The following is a 26,087-nucleotide window of genomic DNA, read 5'->3' on the forward strand; positions in this document are numbered from 1 at the left end:
TTTTTAAATTGCCATCATCAAGGTTTGTCACCCGATGTTAGGGGTCTGGCTAGACCCACATCTTTCCCATTCATTCAATATAATTTTATTTTATTTATAGATTAAAAAATATTATAACTTTGTTAATATATTTTTAGTTAGTTTATAGTTTTCAATGTTTATATACTTTATTTCAAAAAAATATATTTTGTACTCATGTGAATTTTACCGTCTTTACGAAAATTTCTATTCATTTAACGTTTCTTAAGTTTAGCTTATCACACAGGTAGGTGAAAATATATTTGATCTCTTTTTCAAACACCGTTAAGTTGTAAAAAACCGAAAAAAACCAAAAAAAAAAAAAAAAAAAACCGAAAGAACAGACTAAAACCGAAACCGAAAAAACTGACGTTGCGTGGTTTGATTTGATATTTAGATTTAATAAACCGACATAATTGGTTTAGGTTTTTTTTAATGAAAAACCAAACCAAACCGACCTATGTACACACCTACTTCTAAGTCATCAAGAATCGTGGTTGAGTTCAAAGGTTAGTTTTTTCTTGATTTTATTTTGTTAGCTTTTCGATGAAAGGAGCAATTTAACTTATGATAATGGAGGTTTTTTTTCCAAACATGAAGAACAATAATAAAGAAGAAGACAATTGAGTTAATATTTATTTTTTTCAAGTTTATTTTAACACATGACCAATTTTTATTGGTCAGTGCTGTCTAAAAGCTGCACCCACGCGCCTAACATAGGTGAAATCACGGACTCAGCCACGTAGGCCGAAAAGTGGTAAACAATTAACTAAAAAATAAGTTCGGGGGGGTAATAGGACCTTAGTAAAGGTTAGGTGTGTTTCTGGGATTTCGGGTATAGGCTGGGGGGGTACTTATGCATTTTCCCAAAAAATAATTATGAAATCTTTCTTGAAAATCTTTTTTAACATTTTTTTCCCTTCTGAATTGTATTCCCTGAGTACTTCAGTTTGTAATAATTTAGAAACACAATCAGTACTTGCATGGTTGTAAATGAAAGCGACGAGTCATATAGGAGCTAAAGACAATACCAGAAACTCTTACACAAATAAAGATATGAGCAAATACAAAGCTATTTTTTTTGGTAATAAATACAAAGCTATTTATTACTACTATCAAAGAAAAACGACCAAACATCCAAATAAAACTATCGATACTTATTTGGTAGAAGGATAAGGGATAACTAATTTCAATTTTAATTTCAGAATAAGTTCATTTTATATTCGATTGAAATAAAATCATGGAATAATTTATTTTGAAATTAGTTATTTTGGAATTATAATGTTATTTTTATCCACATTAAAAATAAAATAATAATTCTTAAATAAATCTTGAAATAATTTAATCACCAATCAAACGAGCCCTGCCAATTACATACTACTACCTAATTCATGGCTAGTTAGGGCTCAGGCAGCCAAATTCATTTGTTAGGTTGTTGCTTGCATCCTAAACTATTAATGTTGGTCCGTCCTTGAGAAATGGAAAGAAAAAAAAAAAAAAACTCATACTAGAGACTTTCTTTAATTTTTAATCAATGTAGAAAAAAATGATACTTACTTTTATTATAATTTAACTTTAAATTATTTTTATTTTTATGAAATAATTTATAGTCACACAAATATTATAATTTATTATTATTTCTTACCACAAATTTCAAACACATTTCTTTCATTCTTAAGTTAATTTCATAATATTCAGTAAAACATCTCGACGATATAAAGGAGCAATATTTTCTTATCTAGCTGTATCAAAACTAAATTAAGTACATCTCATATCCTCAAGCTCCTTTGAATTTTTGCCCTTCTCTGGAAAAAATTATTCATTTTAAATAAAGTTTGATTATACATTTGGTTGGTTTTTGAAAAGTTTCTTGAAGATGAGTTTAGTTTTAAAAAGTGTTCTTGACATTTATCAGGCAATTTTTTTTCACACTCGATTTTTTTTTAATTTTCTTTCAAGTTAAATACGACATATTTAAATATGACTTCAACTTTGAAATATTTTTTTCAACTTTTTGTTAAATACTATTTTGGTTCAAACATCAAACTTTTATGTTCAAAGATAGATAAAACTTCAATATGCTAACATATCATCAACCAAATATAACATAAATTTTATTTTAGATTTAATTCTAAATTTTCTACTAAACTTAAAATTATCTGATTGATAACCTCTCAAATGAATAAATTAGTCTAAAATTAAAAACACAAGATGATTTAGACCACGCATCAAACAGCTAAATAAATGTTCGACTAATGAAGATAAGAAGTCACAAGATTATTAGAGTAGATTATAAACTTAGCTTCATATGTTCTATTAATAATAGGCTGCTCTCTAGGCTCTAGATTTAACCAATTCCAATTGATGGTATATAGAGAAAAATTTGAGGTACTATGTAATTTGTATTAATTCCCTCTGTTTCTATTTATATATCACAATTTTTTATTTCACGTACATTAAGAAACTAAGGAAATTTACTATTTGACTCTTATTTAAATTTTTTTGAAGTCAACTTTTCAATCAATAAATATCTTGAATCCGTTCTTACTGGTCTCATATCTGCTGCTCGAGACAATAGGGGGCTAAAAGATCAACTACTTTAATTCCTGTTTCAAAAATAGATAATTTTGTATCCAACTGTATAAAGGATTCCCCCGGGGAGCTACTTGAATACCAGGTGGCACATGTCCTGGTTCTGGTTCTGGCTGATCCACCGACGTGCCCGTTTTCGTAGATTTTTCCCATGATTCCAAGAGGACATCAATCTCAAAATGATCTTCTTCAAACTCAGCCCCGCTTGCTTGCCCATATAAATGTTATGAAAGACGGGTCTTCCTAGTGGGCTCGTCGTCACTAGGCAATCATCTTTGATCCTGATCGGCCGACCTTTCCGATCCCGATGCTCCTACCCACTTCGGGATACCATAGCATGTCGGGAATAAGGGGGGACATACTGGACGTAACCACTCCCTTGTTTTACTTTGATTAATTGATTTGACCAATTAACATGATTTATTTACTTCATTTTTCTATGTTGGTCAAATGTATATTTTCAAGGCTAATAACTCACAAGGGTAAAATAGAAAGAATATTATAATTTATCCATTGATTTTATGAAATGACAAGTATTATGGATCAATTATTTATAGTAAAAATGACATATAAAAAAAAACGGAGGTAGTATTGTACTAACATCGGAAATGAAAGTAATGATAATAGATGTATGGTTCCTTTCATTATATTTTTCTCGGATCTCAGACAGCTATTATCTTTCTGAAATTATGTATATAATGGAGTATTATTATTATTATTATTATTATTGGTAGAGTTACTTTAAATGTTTAGTTAATTAATAAAATAAGTGTCTGAAACCTTATCTTTTAACCTATAAAAAACTTTAAAGAAATTGAATAGCATGTGCTACTACTCTTTAATTTATATTTATTTGGATTATTTTATCCCATATTTTTCTTCCTTTACTTTTTTGATAATAGTAGGGGCCAATTTTGACCTCAGTATTAATTACCATATAATAGCCGTAATAAATAAGTATAGAAGCTTGAAAATCTTCGGTAAAAGGAAATTGTTTTTAACGTTTTGAGTTTAAGTTCAATTTCAAGTTCAAGAATATAGTGTAGATTGTAGTAATTAATGAACTGAATTAAGATAAAAATATCAGGTAATTTTCTTAATTTCTGTCTAGATCTTTGTAAACAGAACAGTCTAATATATGTACCAGTGAAAATAATAGATTTTGTAAAATTAATCCGTTTTTTTTAACGTCAAACATATATCGTAGGCTTTGGAATATTTTGGGGCCCTTGACCTTTATGTAAATGGCCTGACAATAATTATTACTGTACTGCTATTACTACAATTTATTTAAAATATTTTGGACAGATAAAGATATTTATTTATATGCAGGTATTAGTTGAAGTTTGCGCCAACTAAGATTCCGAAAGTTAAACGACATCCAATGAATCATATATTAGTTGAATGAATATATATATTTATTGATTATTAGTTGGAGTCAACTACGTCTATACTGACATGAAGATGCTCTCTGTTTCTATTTTTAACCCTTTTTTTTAGTCAAGGAAATTGTGTTGTTAGATCTACTTATGGCTATATGTATTTAGTAGTTAATCTTGGAAAAAATTAATTTGTTGGGTGGGGGGGGGGGGGGNATTTAAATAGTTTTTTTGTTTCAATGTGTTTATTTTATTTTTATTTTTAATTCGCTTAAAAAGGAAGATATTTTCTTTCTTTTTTGATAACTTTTTTATTTCAACTTTTCAGGAGATATGTGTAAGACCATAAAATTAAAAAATATTTTGATACATTTATTATTCAACATATCTTTAATATAAAATTGTAAGATTCAAAAAAGAAGTCCTCTTTTTTTTTTTTCATGTAAAATTAAAGTCAGACAATTAAACTATGAATGAGGATATTTTATTCCTTTGGAGTTTTGAGACAAAATAAAGAGCACAAGATCTAACAAGAATCCACATGATTGACTGTAATTCTTGTTTCTTTCTTTGATGAGAAAGTTGAAGACTGTGATTTAATTGTCTGTTTGGATAACTTTTTCGAAAAGTTTTTGACATAATGATTTCTAAATAAGTATTTCGATGATTGTTGTAATTTTATGTAATTTTGTTATGAGAAGTTTCATGGAAAAGGATTTTAAAAAAATACTTCTAGCATTATTGGAGTGAAATTGCTTTTAAAGTACTGTTAATTTTCGAATTAAAAATATTTTTTTAGTCCACGTATAAGATTTCAATTACCCTTTAACGATTGGTAGTATTTATTTTTGTTAAATTTGTTGTAGCTGACTCTAAAAGAGAAATAAAAGCCAAATATTGTCTAAAAGTGTTTTTGAAGAAGCAGAATATTATTGTCTATCAAATATATGCCTCGCCTGTATTTATCTTATTTTTGAGCAAACATAGGAAAAGCCGATCATATATAACACTTTTGTCGTTAAATGTCTTAATCTTAAGGAAGAAGTTCCTAATGTTGTGCTGTAATGTTGTTCCTTTTCTTGAGCTATTATAAGAGAATAAATATATTTTCCATCATTCCTTTTTCCGTTCTTATCATATCATTTAATTATCATATAATTGTATATTTGAGAAAATCAAAATATAGTTAAATCTTTAATTTTCAAAGTTATGTCATCATTCTATAGTAGTTTCATTTGGTAAAAACTTATTCACGTGGAATTGTTTTTTTTTTTTCATCCATCCAGTGTCCGTTACCACATTGGAGCCCGACTAAATTCAGATTCGCGCCGGAAAGTCCCACATTGGGGTAAAGTGCTCCCTAACAAAGGCGAATCCTTACCCAAGAGGCTCGAACCTGCAAAATTGTTATATCAAACCCATTGATGCATAATATATGTATTATATTTAGAAGATTATCGACTCAAGTTAGCTAAATTTTTTCCAACAAATGAAAAATCTAGATAATTAACAATTGAGCTTTTAATGTGTTTGAATATAATGTAAACATCGTTAGACTTTATTCTAAAGATTGTAAATAAGTTTATCATTTCACTTTTGAGTCAGCGCTTTCATTAAAACAATTACGACTAGTTTAAATAAATGTAATATATGACACTTATCCTAATTTGTAATTACTAATTACTGTTTGGGGATTAATGTAATACAATTATCACTTGTTATCGAAAAAAGAGAGTTGTGGGGGAACGTATACTTCCTTTTTATCAGTGTGGTATATTAAAAAAAAAAAAAAATCTTTTTCTACTTAACAATTTTTTCTTATCATAAAAAAATATTTTTACAATTAATTGAAGTACTAATACAGGCCAATTTATATTTTTGAAGCCTAATTAGTTAATAGATTGAACATTTTAGTTTGTTGTGCTGATATTTTAGCTATAACATACTCTAGATAACGGCTTATAAATTTTTTGTTCTATATTAAATGAACTTAATTGAATTTTTTTTGATCAATAAATTACAAATACTTACATTTATGCATGCTTTTCTCAGAACACATTGGACTTTTATGAATTAAAGAAAAACAAACAATATTTGAGAATATAATTATCAATGCAAAATAATCACCAATGACAAATTTGTGATATATATTAAAGAGATTACTTCACACAATATGTGTGTGTTTGACGTTTATTGTCCTTCAAGAAAATAGAGAATCAGAAAAAAAAAACTTTTTCTTTTATATTAGTAGCACCTAGAAAAAGAAAAGCACCATCTCTATCAATTTTTATTTGTCATGTTGCGTTTTTTGAAAGTCAACTTAATTAATTTTTAAAGTTAAATTAAATTATATTAATTTGATATTTTAAACAAAAAATTTAAATATTCAAAAACTATATAAAAATACTATAAATTGTAATTTTTTGCATATCAATATGATGATAGAATACATCAAAAAATGTTAATAATTTTTTTTTTATAATTTGACTGTAAAAAAAAAAACTATAACAATTAAAAATGAATAAAAATAGTACAATATATTTCTTATTTAATATAATGGCGCCGTGCCGTGACCTACCATACACGGCGGAATAAACAAAGTAGCAAGGGAACCCCCACTATTCAAATAAACAATACATGAAGGGCAACATTGTCATTTCCGTCTGCTTTTCCCCACCAATTCCGGATACTAAAATGTATAACTATAATGCAAAATTCCAATTTACACCTTCAAATTAAAATTGGGGGTCGTAGTTACCCCTTTAAAAAAAATTACAAGGTGAAATATCAAATTCAAAAAACGTGTACTTGAACTTAAGGAGGGTAAAATGCAATTTCATTAGTCATAAAGGGTAAGACAGTCTTTCTACTGTTGTTCAACCTGTAATGATACCACCCACCCAGGAAGAATGGCTTGCAGAGTTGGCAATGTCGTTTCTCTTTGGACGAATTCACCATTTTCACTCTCTCTAAGCTGAAAACTATTAGACCCATCGTTTTCTCTCTCTAGATATACAAATTTTCTATCTCTATACATCACTCTCTCTATCTAACCAGTAGTTAAGCTGCTCCACTCCTTCAACTACCCCTCTTTACTTTCTCTCTCATCATTCCATCATTTATTTCTCCTATATTTATTAATTCTCTCACATTCAATAAAGAATACTTGTAGGCAAAGTAGAGAGAGAGAGAGAGGGAGAGGTGAAACGGAACGATGCCGTTGGTGAGAACTGCGGTGAGGAATGTGTACGGATTGGGAACGCCGGAATTGTACCGAGACGCCGAGAAGGAGGATCCAAAGGCGGTGCTTGACGGAGTTGCAGTCGCTGGACTCGTCGGGATCTTACGTCAGCTCGGCGATCTCGCTGAGTACGTTTTTTAATTTTTCAGAATTTTTTTAAACACATTTGTTCATTTTCTGCTCTTTGCCAGCTTTAAAGTTCAATCTTAGTGAACGTTTTCCGAAAAAAGTTTCATCTTTGATTTTTCTGTTGAGTTCTATTTTGTTATACTGTGGTGAAGGTGAAGTAATTTCTGAAAAAAATTGAACGTTTTTTGTACTGACTTAACGGAAGTATTGCTGAAATTTCAAATTAGTCAAGCTGAAATTGGCTAAATTTCGAATTAAGTTTATAGCTTAGTAAAGTTAACACTTTTTTTCGATGAGAAGGAATTATCTGAATTTTACTCGTTGTTATCAGCATATTTCTTTCTTCTTGTTTTCATTCTTTCATAATTATTTCCCTAGTCTTAGTGCATGCAAAATAAGTTGTTCCTCAGCTCCACTTTTCATGACACAAGTATGTGAATTTGACTGGTAGATTATATATAAGTAGCGGAAGAAAATGCTAATGTGGTTTAAATTTTCCTTGGTATCAATGCAGACTTGACAAATGATAGGGAACAATGAAAGAAAAAGATTCATATATGTCATGCTACACTAGTTGAGAATAGGTTTTAGACTTGTTAGAGAACTTCTAATATTATTGTTATTATTATTTATTATATATATTTGAAATTATTTTTCACTTTATTTTATTTAGTATGATGATGATATGAAATGAAGAAGTTGGGATTCATATAGTCCACCTCTAGCTTGTTTGAGAATGAGGTGTAGTTGTTGTTGTTTGATTTGGATTTTTGAAACTATATTAGTGATGTCAAACACTTCTGGTTATTTCAAATGAAAAATGTCATTTAAATTAGGAGAAAAAAGATGATGTCTTATAAATAAGAAAAACAAGAAGAAGGTAACTCCTTTTTCTGTTCAATTTGGTTACTTCGGATCTACCTAAGTCAAGTTGACTGGATTTTGGGGAAAATGAGAAAAGGATAAACTTTTCATTTGAAGATAGCAAATAGAGATTTACCAAGGAAATTTGTGGTAAAAGGTTTTGTCATATTGACTCTAGAGAATTGTGAAGTGAAAAAATATTTAGACAAAAGGGGTATCTGTATAGTGCGTTCAAGATAATCTTACTCTATGGCCATCATGCTGTAAGGAAAAAATGTTTGTATTTGGAAAGTTTAATGTTATTCTGCTTAGAGTTGCAACATTTATGATGAGGCACTTGGTAAACATGATCAGAGGAAGTTTAGCTATTGATAATCTTAACATGTGACTGCATTGCAATTGTTGTCTTGATTACTTGAGTGATGGTTCTTCACATGTACATTCGGTTGTAAACTTGACGAAGGCTTGTGGCAGTCATCTTGTACAATATGGTGGTTGTAGCATTCAACATTAATATATTGGGTTTAAGGAATTGACATCTTTAAATTTGTTATTAGTGAAGAATCTTTCTTTTTCTTTTCCTGTGAAGTGCATGCTAGTCTTCTAGAAACAAGCTATTTAGGCTAATTGGAAGATATGGTAGTGATGACCAGTATGACCAACAAAAACTCAGCAGAAAGTCCTGAATTGTTATAGCTCATACAGATTATACAGAGTAGTTATAATGCATCTAAGAAATGGTAAATGCTGGGCCAGCATTGCTAAAATGTAGTTTAATGCGATCCCCCCCCCAGGATATGGCTTACCGATCAATGAAGTTTTAATGAAGACCATGAGGGATCAAGGTTTGAATTCTAGCAGAGGAAAAAAATTAATGTGATTTCTTTCCATCTGCCTAAGGCTTGACAGGTAAAGTTACCTGATACATGTACCTGTATTGGTGTAAAGATGCAAGTACCTGTGATATCGTTGAGGTGCATGCAAGCCGGTATAGACACTCCATTCTATTCCATATATTAGAAAAAGAAGAGGAGTTCAATGTGGTGGTCTTACCTTCTTATCAGAGGTTAATGGCTCCTTGCCTTTTGGAGGAAGAAGTAATGAGTTGTGCTTAACTATGCATTTGATTTCTGTTGGGCAGAATTCTTTTGTTGCTTTTGGGTTGTTTTCTGAGTTTTAGTTCTAGTATATCTTTTACTGCAGATAACTTAATTGCTCTGAATTAGCCATCTGTTATTTGGAGCTGAGGTTGATATTGATATATAAGTTGCAGGGGGTATTTCAAACAGCCAATACTAATATGTTTGACCAAGCTTCTGAGAAGCCAAAAGTGTTTATATTAGAGAATTGGGGTGTTTTGCCAAGGTTTTAGGTAAAAATAAATGCTTCGAATAGTAGCAGAAGCTGGAAAAAAGTAGCTTTTTCCCAGAAACACTCCTGCAGCCTTGTCCAAGCACAAATTACTACTCTAATATTGGCAAAAGTGCTTACCAAATTGATTTGCCAAACACAAACTGCTACTCTTCAAAAACACTTTTTCAAAAACTACTTTTGACAAAATAAAAACACTATTCAAAATAAGCAGATTTTGGCAGCTTGGCTAAACAGGCGAAGTCTCAAAAGTGTTAACATTTTGTCTTATCTTATCCTTTAAGATCAACACAAGGTCCTTAGAAGATTGGGGGTACATACTATTATCTATTGCTCTATAGTAATTTTTGGTCTTCATTTGTTGGAACTCATACATGTAAGTTTACTCTCAGTTTGATGTCCAATTAAGGATTGGAAAAGTAACTTGTGAATGCTTAGAACATAGTCATTAATAGTAGTTTTGTACTTGTAGATTTGCAGCGGAAGTGTTTCATGGCTTACAAGAGCAAGTGATGGTTACATCCTCGAGAAGCAATAAGTTGGTTGCTCGGGTGCAAAAAATTGAAGCTGCACTTCCTCCACTTGAGAAATCAGTATTGGCACAACGGAGTCATTTACACTTTGCTTATACAGCTGGTATGACTTTTTAATCTCAATTACTGGATTCCTTCTACCGATGATAGAAGATAGTGGGAATGGGGGAGATTTGGTTTTATTTATCTCACTCAGATATATCTGTCTATGATACAAATGATGTTCCAAATAGTTCCACAAATGAAGTTTTGGTTGTAGGAAATACTTCAATTTCGGTGTATTTGGAATATCTATTTCCGTAGAAATGGCTTCTTTTCCCGTTCGAGTTTTTTTTTTTTTTTTTATGGAAGCAGTTGGTATGCAGGATCCAATTGGCATGCCCGTATCCGTAGTGAACAAAATCATTTTATATACGATGACTTGCCAAGATTTATCATGGATTCGTACGAAGAATGTCATGGTCCGCCACGCTTGCATTTGCTTGACAAGTATGTGAACTCACCTTTATAGCTATATTTGTATATCCTGATTGCACTGTTACACTCGTGAAACTTTTACTTGTCTCTTCAGATTTGACCCTGGTGGACCTGGATCTTGCTTGAAAAGGTATTCAGATCCAACTTTCTTTAAGAGAGCATCAGTTGGATCAGATGAAGAATATATTGCCAAAGTCCTAAAAGAAAAGAAGGGTCGGAAGATTAAGGTATCTCACAAATTATTCTGAAATTACCTGCCACAGCTTAACTAGTGTAGATTGACTTGGGATTTTTTTGACCAGTATCTTCGTATATATTCACAGGACATAAAGGATATTATAAAGTTGAAGAACTACATCTTAAATAGAAAATACAAGTATCACACACATCAATGAATGCCTCTCCAAAATGTGCCTTGCATATAGGTAGAGCCAGAAGTATGCTGTATGGGATAGGTTAGAACCATACAATTAGCAGGGATAGCTAGAAATTTGATTCATAGGGAGAAGATCATTTTATGTCAAATATATAGATTTAGGAGTATAAATTTGTATTAGTTCATATACATAGACAAAATAATTCTAAAAATGAGATAAAATTATTGAAAACTGAATGAAACCAGCATCTTAATTAATATCACAATGGAACTGTCTTTTCAACAAAGAAAAATTGCAACCTGATCTTTTATTAATAAAGTTCTTTTCAAGAAAATAACTCAATGAAACTAAGCACCGATTCCTCACTGGTGGATACATTTAATAGAGCAAAGAAACATATCAACAATATATTTTTGCACAAATTTAATGAAACTGTATTCAAGTGGTAGTCCATATTAAATTCTCTTTTGGACATAGCATTGTCATCTAAATAAACTAAATTTAACTAATGTATAACTTACATCTGTCAATTGGAACAAAGAAATAGGGCAGTCTGGTGCACTAAGCTCCCACTATCGCAGGGCCTAGGTAAGGTATGGACCATGACATTGTCCTTTCTTTCATCTTTTCTGCGTTGTCTGTTTAGCTTTTGGGTTTGAAGAAATTTCTTTGTGTGGAAAGCTATATCTCATGTATTAATTACTATCCTCGAACGGGAGGGAGGACATAAATAGAAACCAAGCAGAGTCCAAAACTTTGTATTAGTTCATAACAAATGTTAGGTATCCACTGCCAAAATATCAATACAAGGTTGTCCTTTTTTCCTTTATTTTTCTTGTTTTGGGGTTGCTCATGGGGGAGTTGTTAATGTGTTTGGCATTAAAAAAAAAGTTGAGGAAGGGAGGCCGGGGAAGGACACAACCCCTGAGCATACCAGTGCTTGACATTGATGAAATCTAACTTTGCACAGTGAACATCAAGGATTTACTTGAAGCACAAGTTAGTAATGTCTGTTTATAATTGTATTAATCTTAAATCTTTTTTCGTAACCATACTCCTAACAATTAACAAAGAACAGAAATGAAAGGTGATACTATATATGCAGATTGAGCAAAAGATGCAAGGAGGATGGGCTTCTTATGAGTCGTCCTTCCATTAGTAAAAATTGAAAAGGATCAGAGCTTATTTGCACTGAGACGTTGTTCTATTCCCTGGTATAGACAATGGTCTTTTGTTTAACGGGGTGTTACTTCGGCCCTGAATAATTAGAATTTGCTTTCTGTAGTGCTTCTTATAATAAGCTCAAAAAAGGATTTAGCTCCATTGGTGTTTTCCAACAAGTGCTCATGAATGTTAAACAAAAATTTGAGCTATTGCAAGCTTGTTACTTTTTGGTGGTAATTTCAATAAATTTTCTAATGCAAATATGTGTCAACATTGAACAGAAGAAAGGATCATGGAGGAGGAATGGAGAAGTCTCCCGTAGTGCGTCTATGCCCAATTATGGTAGTAGGTATGCATTACTTGTCTTCTCTTGTGAACAGAAAAGATGGAGAAAAAGTGGTGACTTTAGAGAATTGATGTATGATAGGGAGGGGGTAGGGGGGAGTATATTTGTAGCTTTTACAGATCGGAATTTTCTGAAAGATAACTTTGTGATTTTTGCAGAATGCAATTTGCTTATAGAAATCTCGATAGGCGTCCTTCCTGGGTTCAGAGTTTCTCCACTTATGATACAACCCTCAAATCTGACATAGATTCGAGACATGGGTCGGGTCTGACGGACTATGTTTCACAGCCAAGTTTCTCTATTCAACCTGAAGATGGAAAATCTGAGACTGTCTCTCCAATAAAAATGCAGCACAATCAGTCCTTTGATTATTCTTTTCTCGAAGAAAAGAGTGATCACGCTTTCAATGATATTGACAATGATTTTTCACAAGAGCTAACTGACCTTGTTTCAACGTCTGTTTCTTGGAACTTGAAGATGCAACCTGGCACGCAAGAGTCTAAAGGATCCTTTGATTCAACTTCACAGCTTCATCTTAACAATATGCTTGATCATGCTTTTCCTGAGGAAAGATGTGAAGTTGTTTATGATGACATTGGTAATATTGTATCCGAAGAGCAAGCTGATCATTGCATATCTTCTGTTTCTTGGAATGATAAAACAGGACGTGAGAAACAAGAGTCTAGAGAATCCTTCTCTTCTCCATCCCAGATTCATCATGATGATTTGCCTGATTGTGCTTCCCCTGATCGAAAAGGCGATGATGAGTACAGCAATATGGGAAATAGCTTAACAGAGGACCAAATTTGCCGCAACTTATTGCCTGTTGCTTTGAGTGGTAAGATGAGAACTGCAGAAGTAGAGTCTAAAGAAATCTTCTACTCTCCGTTGCAGATGAATCCAAGTGCTTCCATAGAAGACGCTTCTCCCGATGAAAAGCTTTGGGTCATATCTGATGAAGAGAGTAACAATTTTCCACTAGGGCAAGTGGTTCCTAGTTCACCTTTCTCAAGTAGCAGTGTTAAGAATGAACAGTTGGACCTGAGTATTCAGAAGTATGATTTTGATGAGAGTTTGGAGACACTTCAAGAAAATCTAGTCCTAGATACACAGTTATTAGATTTGGCAACTTCTGAAAATATTCAACAGCAAAGTTCTGAGCCTGAGGGTGAAATTATACAAAGGTCAATTTCTTATGAAAGCCAGTTTGATGACATTGAAAGTGAAACTGACAGTTTTATGGATGCACTTAACACCATTGAGTCAGAGTCTGAAACTGATTTGGATTGCCAAAGAAAACGAGCAATGGAGCTGGAGTCTAGTTTGAAGACTGAATCATCCTTGAATGGAGTTCATGTAAATAAAGCAGAACTTTCTGATCGGAATTTGTCTACTCCTATACCCGAGGCTGCAGCCAGAAATTCCCCTGAGAACTGTGGTTTTGGTGGTAAGACCAACTTGGTATCTGCTGACTCTGATCCTGGAGATTTCTCTTCCTCTGACAAAGTAATATGTAAGGGAATTCCAGAGAAAATCTCTTCAGGGTTTGGTGAGATTTTATCGTCTCCGCGGATTGCTGGAATTACTTTAAAACCAGACAGTTCTATAGGTGCCCCTTCAAGTAAAAGATCCAATATTCTGGAAGCATCACAAGAGGAACCACTTGTTAGCAATCATATCACCTCTAGCCCTAGGAATCCTGGTTCATCATTGCCAGTGGTCAACAAGATCCATTGTGGTCCTTCCGACTCTGAAAAACCTCCACCCCAACTTCTTGGCACTCCTAAAGTCAAATTCTGGACAAATGGTGGCTTGCTTGGGCTTGAGCCGTCAAAGCCACCAGACGGTGTAATAAATAGTGTTGGTCAAGTTTATGAAGCTAATCAAAATGAGGAAGTCATTGCTTCAAGGCAAGATCCTGTTCCCAGCAGTGAAAAACATGCAGGGAAACAAGATGATGTACAGAATACGTCAAGAGAGAAAGCTGATTGCCAAAATTCTGATCAAGGAGTTGCCTTCTCTATTAAGAACATATCATCAAGATTTTCAGCCAAAGATTTAGATGTCAAACTTGACAAGTCAAGTAATTTATACCAGCAAAACTGCACTGATAAGCCCCTACACAGTTCTTTAAATGGATCTGGTATGACATCTAGGACAATGGGACCAGTGAGTCCAGAATCCACTATTTCAGCTGGTCAAGAGAACGGAAAGAATTCATCACGTATTCTTGAACTAGGTAATAGATTGCTTACAAATGGGTTCCATGGGAAACTCTCAGTTGGTTGGAATGATAAGACGGATTCAGCCAGTTCCTTCAACACTGGAAGCAATGAGCCTAAAAATGACTACCAACAATGTGTGGATAGAACAATCAAAGACTTCCCAGGAAGAGGATCCCCCTTCACATCACCTTCTTCATCACCCCCACTTGGACATATGAAAATCTCATTCCAGCCAATAGACAGCATTGAGACTACGAAACTGAAACTCAGATTTCCTGATAGGAGTAATATCCATGAAAGCAATAATGATATGTTTCCTTCGTTTCAGCTAGTACCAGAGCCTTCTATTCCTCTGCAAGAAGTTTGTTCAGACTCGGATGATGACACATTTTCCAGATCATCTCCCGATCTATCAGATGATTATCTTAGCCATCAGTCTGAGTCAAACTTTGAACAGTGGGAATCTGGTAACTCTCCTAATTTAAAGGACCAGGAAGTATACAATGCTTTGCATAGAATATCATTAACTGAGTCAACTTCAACATCTTTCGAGAATGGCCGAACAGCTCATCAGGATTTGCACACCTGCAGTAGACACCATATTCCTTTTGCAGAATACTCTCTGGAGGATTCTCAGTCTGATAATTTATTTGATCTTCCAGTTCTGGATACCCAGCATTCCTCATTCAAGCATGGAGTAGGTAATGCTACGTCTGCAAGAGATTTTCTAGAGCCATTGTCTGGTAAGGAATCTACACCACCTCCTCCACCTCTTCCTTCAATGCAGTGGCAGAATATGCAATCACATTTAGATGACGAACAAGATGATCTACATCTTTTCTCTGAAAACCATTATGTGTTTGATCACAAGGAGCCTGGATCTACCATTTCACATCAACCTAAGCCTCCCCCATTCAAGCAAAACCAAGTTATTGAAGCTGCATTCACATTGAAAAACAAGGTATTCTTCTTAACCCCACTACAAAAGATCAAAAGGAACAGAAATTTTGTTTTGAAGGTTCTCTTTCTGCTTTCATATCCCACTTGATTAAGTAGGAGGTGACAATAACACATTTACACATGCAGCAGCCACATTCAATAGACACAACTGGGCAGCAATTTGTTTATCATGCTGAAAACGGCAGAGGAATCAATGAAAAGGAGGACTTCCTGCACCAGATTAGAGCAAAAGTGAGTGGTCATTATTGTCCTATTGGTGATTGAATATTTGTCTGCAGTCTGGTTTTGATATTGATTAGTGCAGATTTGTTTACCATCTTTATCTGTTAATCTTCTTTAAGCCTGAGTGGATTCCCTGAATACTTCATGAATTTATATCTGATTTGGAAAATCAGCTTGCCGCTCTTTTTGAATTGGATATTGGATAGCTAAGCTAGTTTTAGCCTGCTACCTCAATGGGTTCACTAGCATCTTTAAGCCCCACGTTTCCTTGAACTACCCTCTAATTTTTTTTCTCATGAATGTGACCCACCTTCTGTAGGTAATTGTCTTTCACTCTTCTTTGAAACGTGAGTAGGGGTTGAAGTTATGATCTTCATACTTGAGGATGATGAAGCATCTAATAATAATTACCAATTTCATGTCATTTTACGAATTCTCATTATCTACTTTCCCTTTTTGTTGTGTGATTCAGTCGTTCAATCTTAGACGAACTGCTCCAGCAAAACCAACTGGAACTACAGTGCCTCCAGCAAGCGTCAAGGTCAATGCAATTTTGGAGAAAGCCAATGCAATTCGTCAGGTATCAACATTTTAACCTGCATTCTTCTCTCCCTTGTACAACCCCGAATCCTCACCCTCCTGGCTACTCCAAGAATAATGAAGCGCAAACTACCAACACAGCTAAACTGTCCAACTTATTCCTTTTTCATTGACTTGTTATTTTCAACTTGTTGTATTCAGGCAGTTGGAAGTGATGACGGAGAAGATAACTGGAGTGACACTTGAAATATTTTTCAAGAATGATGACATTAGTCTATCAAACCCAAGCGTGTATAATTTTGCCTCTGGAGTTAGGTGAGTGTGTGTAAATAATTAGTTGTTATCTGTAAGTATTTTTAGGTCCCTTTTTTTGTATCTCGATTAGCTTTTCACCTTAGGTAGCTTTCAACCTGTTTCTGTAAACATTGTGCTCTAGACTCTAGTATGACCCAGCAACATTTTCAAGGCATAAATTTATTCATAAGCCACCTCTCTTTTGATGCTTTCAACATCTATCTAGTATTATTTCACAGCTGTTCTTGGAGTCCTAACAATTGTTATACTATATATTATGTGCTCTTTGACTCCTTAGTAAATCATTGAGATTCTCGTAATGGGATGGCATGATAGATTTATTACATGTTCCTTGAAATAATGAATGGTTCAGATTTTCTGCTGAAGTTGCTTCCATGGCTGATCCATCATAGATATGGAAAGCTAAAAATATTAGCAGTTGCACAAAGTGAATCTTAAAAGTATTAAAATTGAGATGTTTCTCTAAATATATAACAAGTGTACAAGCTAAAAATAATAGTAGTAATACATTGAGACATCCAAAGTAATACTCAGTTGAAGTAATAGTTGTAACATAAATAGTAGAACAAATATCTCTAAACAATGGGAAGTGACTAGTATAAAATTACATTGCGTGGAATATCTTATTTAACCATGGGATTAAATTAATTACCTGTGTAATTATATATTATTTTCTTAAATTTATTTTGCAGCTTTTTAGCCAGCTGTTCACGACTCAAAAAGTTTCTGACCGTGTCATGGGGAAAAGTTTTTTTTTTCTTAAATGTATATGGTTATAGCTTGGGTTTTGATTGACTTCTTCACTGAAAATTAGGGTCAAACTCCAGGAACCATGGCAACTTGGATTAAAAATATTCTGTGCTAATAGTTCCTCTACTAAAACAGGAGAGCATCTACCTCTACACAATTACATATAGTATTCTTGAGGGCAAATTTTAGAGGGGCGATGTAATAGTTGAGATTTCGGCCCTTTCTTATATAGATATTGTATCGTGAAAATAAATTATTTTTTGATAAAATCAAGATGGATATTGTGATAAAATACTCATGTCAATCATTATTTTTGAAGAGGGTTCAAATTCTAAATTTGGACAAGTAAAAGTAAAAGACGGAAATAGCAATTAATTAGTGGCATGAGTTTTTGGACCTATACAATCTTTAAAAGCAACTTGTTCATAATCAAGAAATACAGCTGTGGAATTACTAGGTTGAATTGACTTTTGGACAGGTCTCAACTCTTACCCAGAAATGAACTGAAGTTGCTTAAGAAAAACACCTTCTTTTGCTTGTTTCTAAAATCTGTTGAGGTGTTCCTTGTTTTCTGCTACTTAATTAATTTGTTTTTTACTACTTACTTTAGAATCTTTTGCAATTACTGGCCTTGAAGGTAACGCCACAAAATATTAAACCTCAAACTTGTCCCTCTTTTCGCGCTGTTTTTTTTTATAAATATGCTCGGGGTGGACAACTTATAATAATTATATAAATAATTTATCACTAACCTAGTAAGTAATTAAGCTTTTATGTTATCAATTTTGAATTTGCAGGCTCATGATATATAAGAGCAACTTTCCTGAAAAGGGATTAAAAAGAATAAATAAATAAATAGTTTGATCAGTAACGTCCTAAAACTTTATTTGAATTATGAATTTTATCTTTTATTATTTCTAGAATGAGTATTATTCAATAAAATAATTTGACAATCAATTAAATAAACTAATCGAGTACTTTGATAAGAATCTTATTAAATTAAATGAGCTACTACATGCAAATTGCAATAGGCATTTACCACTTCTCAATTAAAAATTATACACACTCATTTGGAGTTCTGATCATCGAATTCCTCCACTCCCTCTAGCTTTATAAATATAATATTAATAGTTAATTAGTTTGATAAAAAATAAAATAAAATAGTTTGACCTGGCATACTCTTTGAAAAAGCTTTAAAATAGAAGTATATTTTATTAAATTAATCTTAATAATTATACTTTGAAATTTTAAATTTTTAATTTGATTATTATTATTTTATGCAGTTATTTAATATGAAGGCAATATGCAAAAAAGAAAGAAAGAAGAGTACTCTCTCTGTTCTTTTTTCCTTATCACATATTTCTTCTTGAGAGTCAAACAATATAAACTTTCAACAATAGTTAAAGATGTAATTTTCTTATCATATTAACGTGAGAAGAATTATAATTTATAGTATTTTTTCATATAGTTTCCGAATATCTAAATTTTAAATATTAAATTATTCAAATTCAATTTAATTCCAAAAATTAATTAAATTGATTTTCGTAAAGCAAAATATAATAAATAAAAAAAGAGTAGATAAAGTAACAATTTACTAAAATAGATAAATAAAATAAAATATCTATTTTTATCATAAAGGCCGCCCATTAAAATGAACCTGAGTGAGTACCAAATTAACAAGAACAAAAGAAGTTTCCGTAACAAGCAAGAGACCAAACAATAGGACAAAGAAATTTTAGTGCTATAAAAAAACGTACCCCATTAAACCTTATCTGTTTCTTTCCAAAAAAAAAAAGCCATGTGTCTTGGCTAATATCCTGATAATAATTAATAAATTCATCAAGAATAATTAATTAATTTCGACCTAAAAACAAAACAATATCTTTTGAAAAAGATGCATGTATCTAGAGTAGATTACTTTTTATCTTCTACAATATCAACAGTTATTATGTTAAATATATTTTTTAATTATGATGATGTATTTCCCAATTAGTTTTCAACTTGGTCTTTAATTGGAGGAAAATAACATTAATTACAGAAGAAGATATGAATTAATTAAATAAAAGAAAAGAAAGAAAGGGTTTCTTTCCCTTGATTAGTTTAAGCAACTTGGTTATCATCCACAACAGCACCAACATGCAATTTAGCCTTTCCAACACACCCCTAATTATATGCTTTTTATTAGCTCAACCTTTTTTTCTTTTTTTTCATTTTCAAAATTTAGGTACAAGTCAGAACTTTTTATAATAATCATTTTTTGTGATAACATTTAACAAAGATAATCAAATTTTTTTTAATCAATTTTTCACATTATATTTTACTTATTTATAACATTATTCTACTTATAATAATAACCATCATCATTAGTAACACTTTGATAAAAACCCTACTCAAATATTGATTGATTTTGCCTTTCAATGTAATATTTGTTAATTCTGCTACTTGGATTGAGATAGAAGATGGATGTGATTGTTAAGGGAAAGACTATCTTATATTATATTATTTTGTTGAAATTTTGGACTAAAATCTTCATTAATTAAAGCTTATATTACCACGATGAGGCTAGACTCTACGAAACAAGCTATAACTATAGATTTCTCCCATTAAACTTGATTTTTTTGAAGTTTTAAATCACTTTAAATTCAATTCTTTTTAGGTAACTTACAACTAGTTATGGATTATAATGCTATTTATAGTGGTAACTATAAGGGCAACTAAGTGGAAATTAAATGTGAAGAACTAATTGCAAATTACCATAAGATTGAATATTCTACATATATATTCAACAAACTTTTGAAATTTTTTTTAAGCATAAGTTATACAAGCAAGCAAAAAGAAAAAGTGGATACATCTTTTCCATGTAAAGGACTTCAATGCTTGTCATTTTAATATATAGAATAAAAAAAAGAAAAAGTTTTGTGTTGGAAATGAAGAAGCTCTGTAGTAATAGCCTGTTTTGATCAAAGAAAAGACTATATAACTTTATTGAAGGTAACACCATAATCTTGAAAATTTAAAAGGTATTCCCTCTACTTTTTTTTTATTTTATTAGTAATTTTTATGAACTGAAAGCTACTCAGACAGCAACACATTTACTAAAAATTCTGATTGATTTTGAAAAAAATGACATAATAAAAGTAATTAGAAAAAAGAAATAGAAAATATTAATAGATGCTTGAAAAGCAAAGACTTTGATTAAAGAAAAAAAAGCCAAAAGGAATAGCATTTATTTACCATAACAAGCATCCAACTTTAAAGTTTAAAGTATAAAATTATCCCCTTTTTTGGTTTCTCCAAAAATATCTTTCAGTTCTTATCTCTTTTTATGACTTCTCTGTTCCCCTTCATTTTAAGTTAAGTCAATGATTTTTCCGTTATTTTAGGGGAAACCCCTTTTTTTTTTTCCTTTTCCTTTTCATTTTTTGATTTACCTTTTTAAGTTCATTAAAAGTATATGAATATTATAATAAAATATGTAAATAGGTAGGTATTAAGCTCAATTGTAAATAAGTAAAGTGAATAGAAAAGTAATTTTGTAGCGAAATATTTCTGTAAACTGTAATACGCCCCTCCTTCAAAAATACATTAAATAATATGTTTATAAACGTACCAATAAAGTCATGACACGTGTCATTACCTTCGAAGGAAGATAATTCTTCCGCTTCTTTTTCTCTGTATGCAAAGTTAATAGGATTTTATGACGTTGATGTTATATATGGAGGTTTTTTTCTTACTCAGTATCAATAAGTGGCGGAGCCATCTTATGCTTAGGAAGTGACACTTTTTTTTTAAAAAAAATTGTATTGTTTTGTTTGATTAAAATTTAAATTTTATATAAATATATTACATGTTGATTATCGTGTATCTATTTTATATTTTTTGACACCTCTTAACAAAATTTATAGCTCCGCCATTAGACACCATCATCATTGTTAAATGTTGGTACTAATTATAAAGAGATAAAAATGTGTGGTGTGCATTACATTATATGCAATCATGTCTAATAACTTCTTTTCTTTCCTTGGTCTAAAGGAGAAAAGACTGTTGAATGAATGATGAGGGACTTAAAAAGAACTGAAAGTACTCAAACAGGTAAGGGGTGCAAAAACCGATTTAACCAATAAATTGAATCGAAAAAAACATTATTGATTTATTGATATTGGGTTATTGGGCTAACGGTTTTTAAATGGTTTCGTAAATTTTTTTATTGGGTTATTGGTTATGTTTTCGGTTTTATGATTTTGTTAATGGTTAAACCGATAACCCAATAAGATTTTATACTAAATTTACTATTTTATCCCTAGACCAGTAAACCCTAATTATATAACATTTTACAAACCCTATTACTTTAATCTCAGTATTACTTAAGACCCTAATTATTGTTTCATTCTGTAATTGCAAGCACACTTCTAACTTGAATGTGCCAATTGCCTAGACTTGCTGAAAAACAGTTGTTACTTTCACACTTTTTCCTTTGAATGTGTTTAGTGTCTAAATTTGCAAGAAAAATGATTGTTATTTTTATGATAATTACTTTCATGCCAAATGCTGGAAAAATCATATGGTTTATATGAAAATTTTCTTATCGTGTATATTGATATATATGAGTATTTTCTTATTGGTTAAATCGAAAACCGAACCGTTAAGTATCATAAACCGATTAACCAAAAACCGATAAGAAATATGCTATTGGTTTGGTTATCAGTTTGACGTATTTACAAACCGAAAACCGATAAATCGAACCAATAACACATAAAACCGAACTGAACCAACCGATGCGCACCCCTACAAACAAGTATACTTTAGTTAAAAGGATAAAAATATTTAAAAAGGTAAAATATCATTCTGGTCAAAAGGATTTTTCCATATATATATATATATATATATATATATATATATGGCTGATTAAGATTAGAAAAAAGATAATTTTGATTCCATCAAGAAATTGCACCAATTAAGGTAGGCATATTGTAAAGTTTTAGTATGGCTGATGATTTTTTTTGTCTATCAAACAAAACAACTTCAAATTTGAAAAAAAGATAAAAATTGGTCAAAAACTTTTTCACGGATTTTCCTTTCAAATGCCACCTAAATGTATCCAACCTCGCTGACACCATATAACATTATCATCGATTTTGATCTTATTTAAGCATAGCCTAATTAGTAGATCATAATTTTAATGATATCCACAAGTTATCTTCCTAGAGAAATTACTTTTTTAAAATTTTAAATAAGCATACTTAGGAATTAACTTAGGAGAGTGTAAGGATTGGAATTTTGGACGAAGGTTCGTCTAATTAATTAATATGTACTATTTATTCAAATTTTTAACAATAGAATTTAAATTATTTAGTTTGGTGTAAATAGTGGAATAACAACAATAATATTGGAGCTTCACCCTTAAGGATTAAATGGCATGAACATGATGTGTCAGCATAATCTCAATCTTGATTAAATAAAAGAAAATACTTTATAGGCAAAAGCTAATCCAGATTTGATATTAAACTAAACATTAGAAAAGACCTCCTTTTTTTTTTTTTTTTAGCTTTATCTCTTTCTTTTAATTCACCCCCCTTATGGCCTTATCTTTTATAATAATAACTCCCACTTTTTTTGAAAAATATAAGCAACCTACCTGGTGTAGGTCCCACTTCATGGAGACTTTCAACACAAAAAGATGACGTGGAATAATGATGTGGACAAAAAGTTCAGCATCAACTTTTTTAGCCTCCCCACCCACCCACCCACGCACCCCCACAACCTCATATATATATACTCATATGATAGAATAAAGAATAAAAAGGAAAAAAGAACCTTGTTTGTTGCTCATGGCGGCTTCCTTTTTACTTTTATTCTTTTACTGGAAATTTACACCTTACTTTATTCCTTTTTGCACTTTTTGCTCCCCTAATTATATCTATCACACGTATATGGTTGGTTACTAACCTATTCATATACCTTGAAAAAACAATTATTTTACCTTTTCTTTTTTTTTTAATCAAAAGTAAGTTTTTTTTTATTAAATAGTATTCACTTTGTCTTAATTTATATGACACATTTTCATTTTCTGAGAGTCAAATAATTTAAATTTGATCGAAAATATTCGCATGAAATCTTCAATTTTTTTAAATGAAATTTAAATATTTGTAAACAACGTAAAAAGTACTATAAGTCACAATAATTGACAATTCAAAATATTTAAAAGATATATGAAAAATTTACGATAAATAATAACTTATTTGAATTCCGAAATCCGAAATATGTCACATAAATTGAGACGGAGAAAGTATCTCATATCCATTTTATTTGATGTGTTTTAATTTAATTATATATATATATTTTTTTTATCTATTTTAAGATTTCAAATTAAAAATGTGAATAACATATCAAAATACTTGGTTAGTTTTCTAGTTTTGAACGTGTCATATTCATTTCTGTAAAACAAATGTCAATAAAAATAACATACAAATATTTGAATAAAACTTTTGTTAAATACATAAAATATACCATTATTAAAAAAAAGGATTAAAATACACATTTCATTTAAAGAGTTGCAGCTTTACATAAAGTGACCTTTTTTAGATAAAGAGTTCCATAAAGTCATTGGACAAAAATCATACACTAAGCTTGGGAAATCATAATACACTGACCTCTAAAAATTCCCATTTTATTTCTATATCTGCTTTTCGTTTAATCAGGCTTATATATGATGACTCTTTTTTTGGAACTTTTTATTTAAATTTTCTAACAATATACTCCCTCCGTCCACAATTATTTGGGAGGTATGTAAACTTTTGGTATTCTTGGTATAATAGAGTTATATTAGTCAAATTACACCTTTTATTAAATTTTTCTTGAGGGGTGTGCATGACCTTATCCTGACAAACAATTGTGGACAGAGGGAGTAATATAGTATATTTTTTAACTTTATCCAAAACAGTAAATTTATAATCAGAGCAGTAACACTGGCAATATAAAGTTTCAACCATGAACTTTTTCTTTCTTGACTTGCCCTCTTTTTTCCATTACCAGAGAAAAAAAGACTTGCCCTTTTTCTCTCTCCTTTTTCTTCTATACTTTTATATTCTCCAAGTAGATCTCTTTTCTCCCACTCCATCATCTATGAACTTTTTTCCTCCCCTATCTAGCCCCCTCTACAACTCACTTTACACTTTTTTCCCTTTTAAAGTACACATACATATACACATCTCTACCTATATATATAAATCAACTCCTTTGGCCTTATAAGTTAATTCCTCTCTACATCAAAACATATACAAACATTTACTTGCCTCTACCCCCACCAAAGGCATCAAGAAAATATGGCTCAAGTTCAAGAAAGTCCCATCTCTCAAGGCATCAAATTGTTTGGTGCAACAATACAAATTCAAGAAAAACAACCCAAAACTACTCATCAACCAACAAACAAAGTTGTTGATGATGATGATGATGATCATGATAATGATAATGATCAAGAAAAAAGGCCAGACAAGATCATCCCTTGTCCTAGATGCAAAAGCATGGAAACCAAATTTTGTTACTTCAACAACTACAATGTTAACCAACCTAGACACTTCTGCAAAGGTTGTCAGAGATACTGGACGGCCGGCGGAGCCCTACGGAACGTGCCCGTAGGAGCCGGCCGTCGCAAAGCCAAGCCACCATGCGGGCCGGGCCCACATAGCGACTTGGCCGGATTATCAGACGGTTGTAATTTCTTTGATGTGGCTAATCAACTTGACTTTGATGGAGTGGTGGCTCATGAAGATCAATGGCATCTTTTTCCGGCAGCTAAGAGGAGGAGGAGCACCTCCGATAGCCAATCTTATTGATTCCCTCTTTGTCGTCTAGTGATTATATAAATTATATTCTATGTACGTGGAATTAGTAAATTGTTAAAAAAAAAAAAAAAAAAAAACATTTGCAGGCTGACTTTACTTCCTTGATTGTATATACAAGCTGTCTTTAATTAGTTAAACAAAGTTGTCTTAATTAGTACTACGTTCTTAATTAAGAAACTAGTATTATTGAAAGTTGCACTGATTTATATCTTAATCAATCATGTTGATCACGAGTTGAGGGACAAGATAGCATGCCACACAACCCATCATAAAAGGTCCGACATACACTTGTTATTATCATATTGGTCCAATAATTGCATGTCTCTTATTTTTGGGGGACTTTATTATAAATCTCTTCATTTCATTTTATATGGAGTAATAATATATTTGAATTGTAAAAATAGGGTATTAATTAACTGGCTTATAGGTCATAATCAGAAAAAAAAAATAGTTGGATAAAGATACATTGATCACGTCAAAGAAAGATTGAATTCTTGAAAGTTTATGAGTATTGTAAAGAAAAGAATAATGTCAAATATTTCGCAACTTACTGTATAAATTGTGGTGAAATTGAGTATTTTATACAAATATATATATATATCAAATGTATATCATATGCACCTACGTGAAAAGATACCTCGAATGTATACATTATTAATAAGAGAATATATAGTTGCATTATTGTTAATTAATTGGATATATGCTAATTATGTTTGGCTAAATATATATGTATATGTAAGTAT

The 26,087-nt window shown here is 31.5% G+C and overlaps 2 protein-coding genes across 4 annotated transcripts; both read left to right on the top strand.

The window, feature by feature from the left end:
* Positions 1 to 6,920: 6,920 nt before the first annotated feature.
* LOC125846774 (protein SCAR3-like) lies at positions 6,921 to 16,947 on the top strand. 3 transcript variants are annotated; one of them, XM_049526368.1, is made up of 9 exons: positions 6,921 to 7,358; positions 10,067 to 10,230; positions 10,493 to 10,616; positions 10,699 to 10,831; positions 12,427 to 12,494; positions 12,650 to 15,677; positions 15,803 to 15,907; positions 16,371 to 16,478; positions 16,640 to 16,947. In XM_049526368.1, the coding sequence occupies exons 1-9, from the start codon at positions 7,204 to 7,206 to the stop codon at positions 16,682 to 16,684; spliced, it is 3,930 nt and encodes a 1,309-aa protein (XP_049382325.1). In that variant the 5' UTR covers positions 6,921 to 7,203; the 3' UTR covers positions 16,685 to 16,947. The 3 variants fall into 3 exon arrangements, with proteins under 3 accessions (XP_049382325.1, XP_049382326.1, XP_049382327.1); XM_049526369.1 differs by having other exon boundaries at positions 15,806 to 15,907; XM_049526370.1 differs by lacking the exon at positions 6,921 to 7,358 and having other exon boundaries at positions 10,482 to 10,616.
* Positions 16,948 to 24,717: 7,770 nt separating this feature from the next.
* On the top strand, positions 24,718 to 25,627 carry LOC125848229 (dof zinc finger protein DOF1.5-like). Its single transcript, XM_049528059.1, has one exon. It carries the CDS (start codon positions 24,826 to 24,828, stop codon positions 25,333 to 25,335), a length of 510 nt encoding a protein of 169 aa, XP_049384016.1. The 5' UTR covers positions 24,718 to 24,825; the 3' UTR covers positions 25,336 to 25,627.
* The last annotated feature ends 460 nt before the right edge of the window (positions 25,628 to 26,087 follow it).

The sequence above is a fragment of the Solanum stenotomum genome, chromosome 12 (genome assembly GCF_019186545.1).
Source record: "Solanum stenotomum isolate F172 chromosome 12, ASM1918654v1, whole genome shotgun sequence".
NCBI lineage: Eukaryota > Viridiplantae > Streptophyta > Magnoliopsida > Solanales > Solanaceae > Solanum > Solanum stenotomum.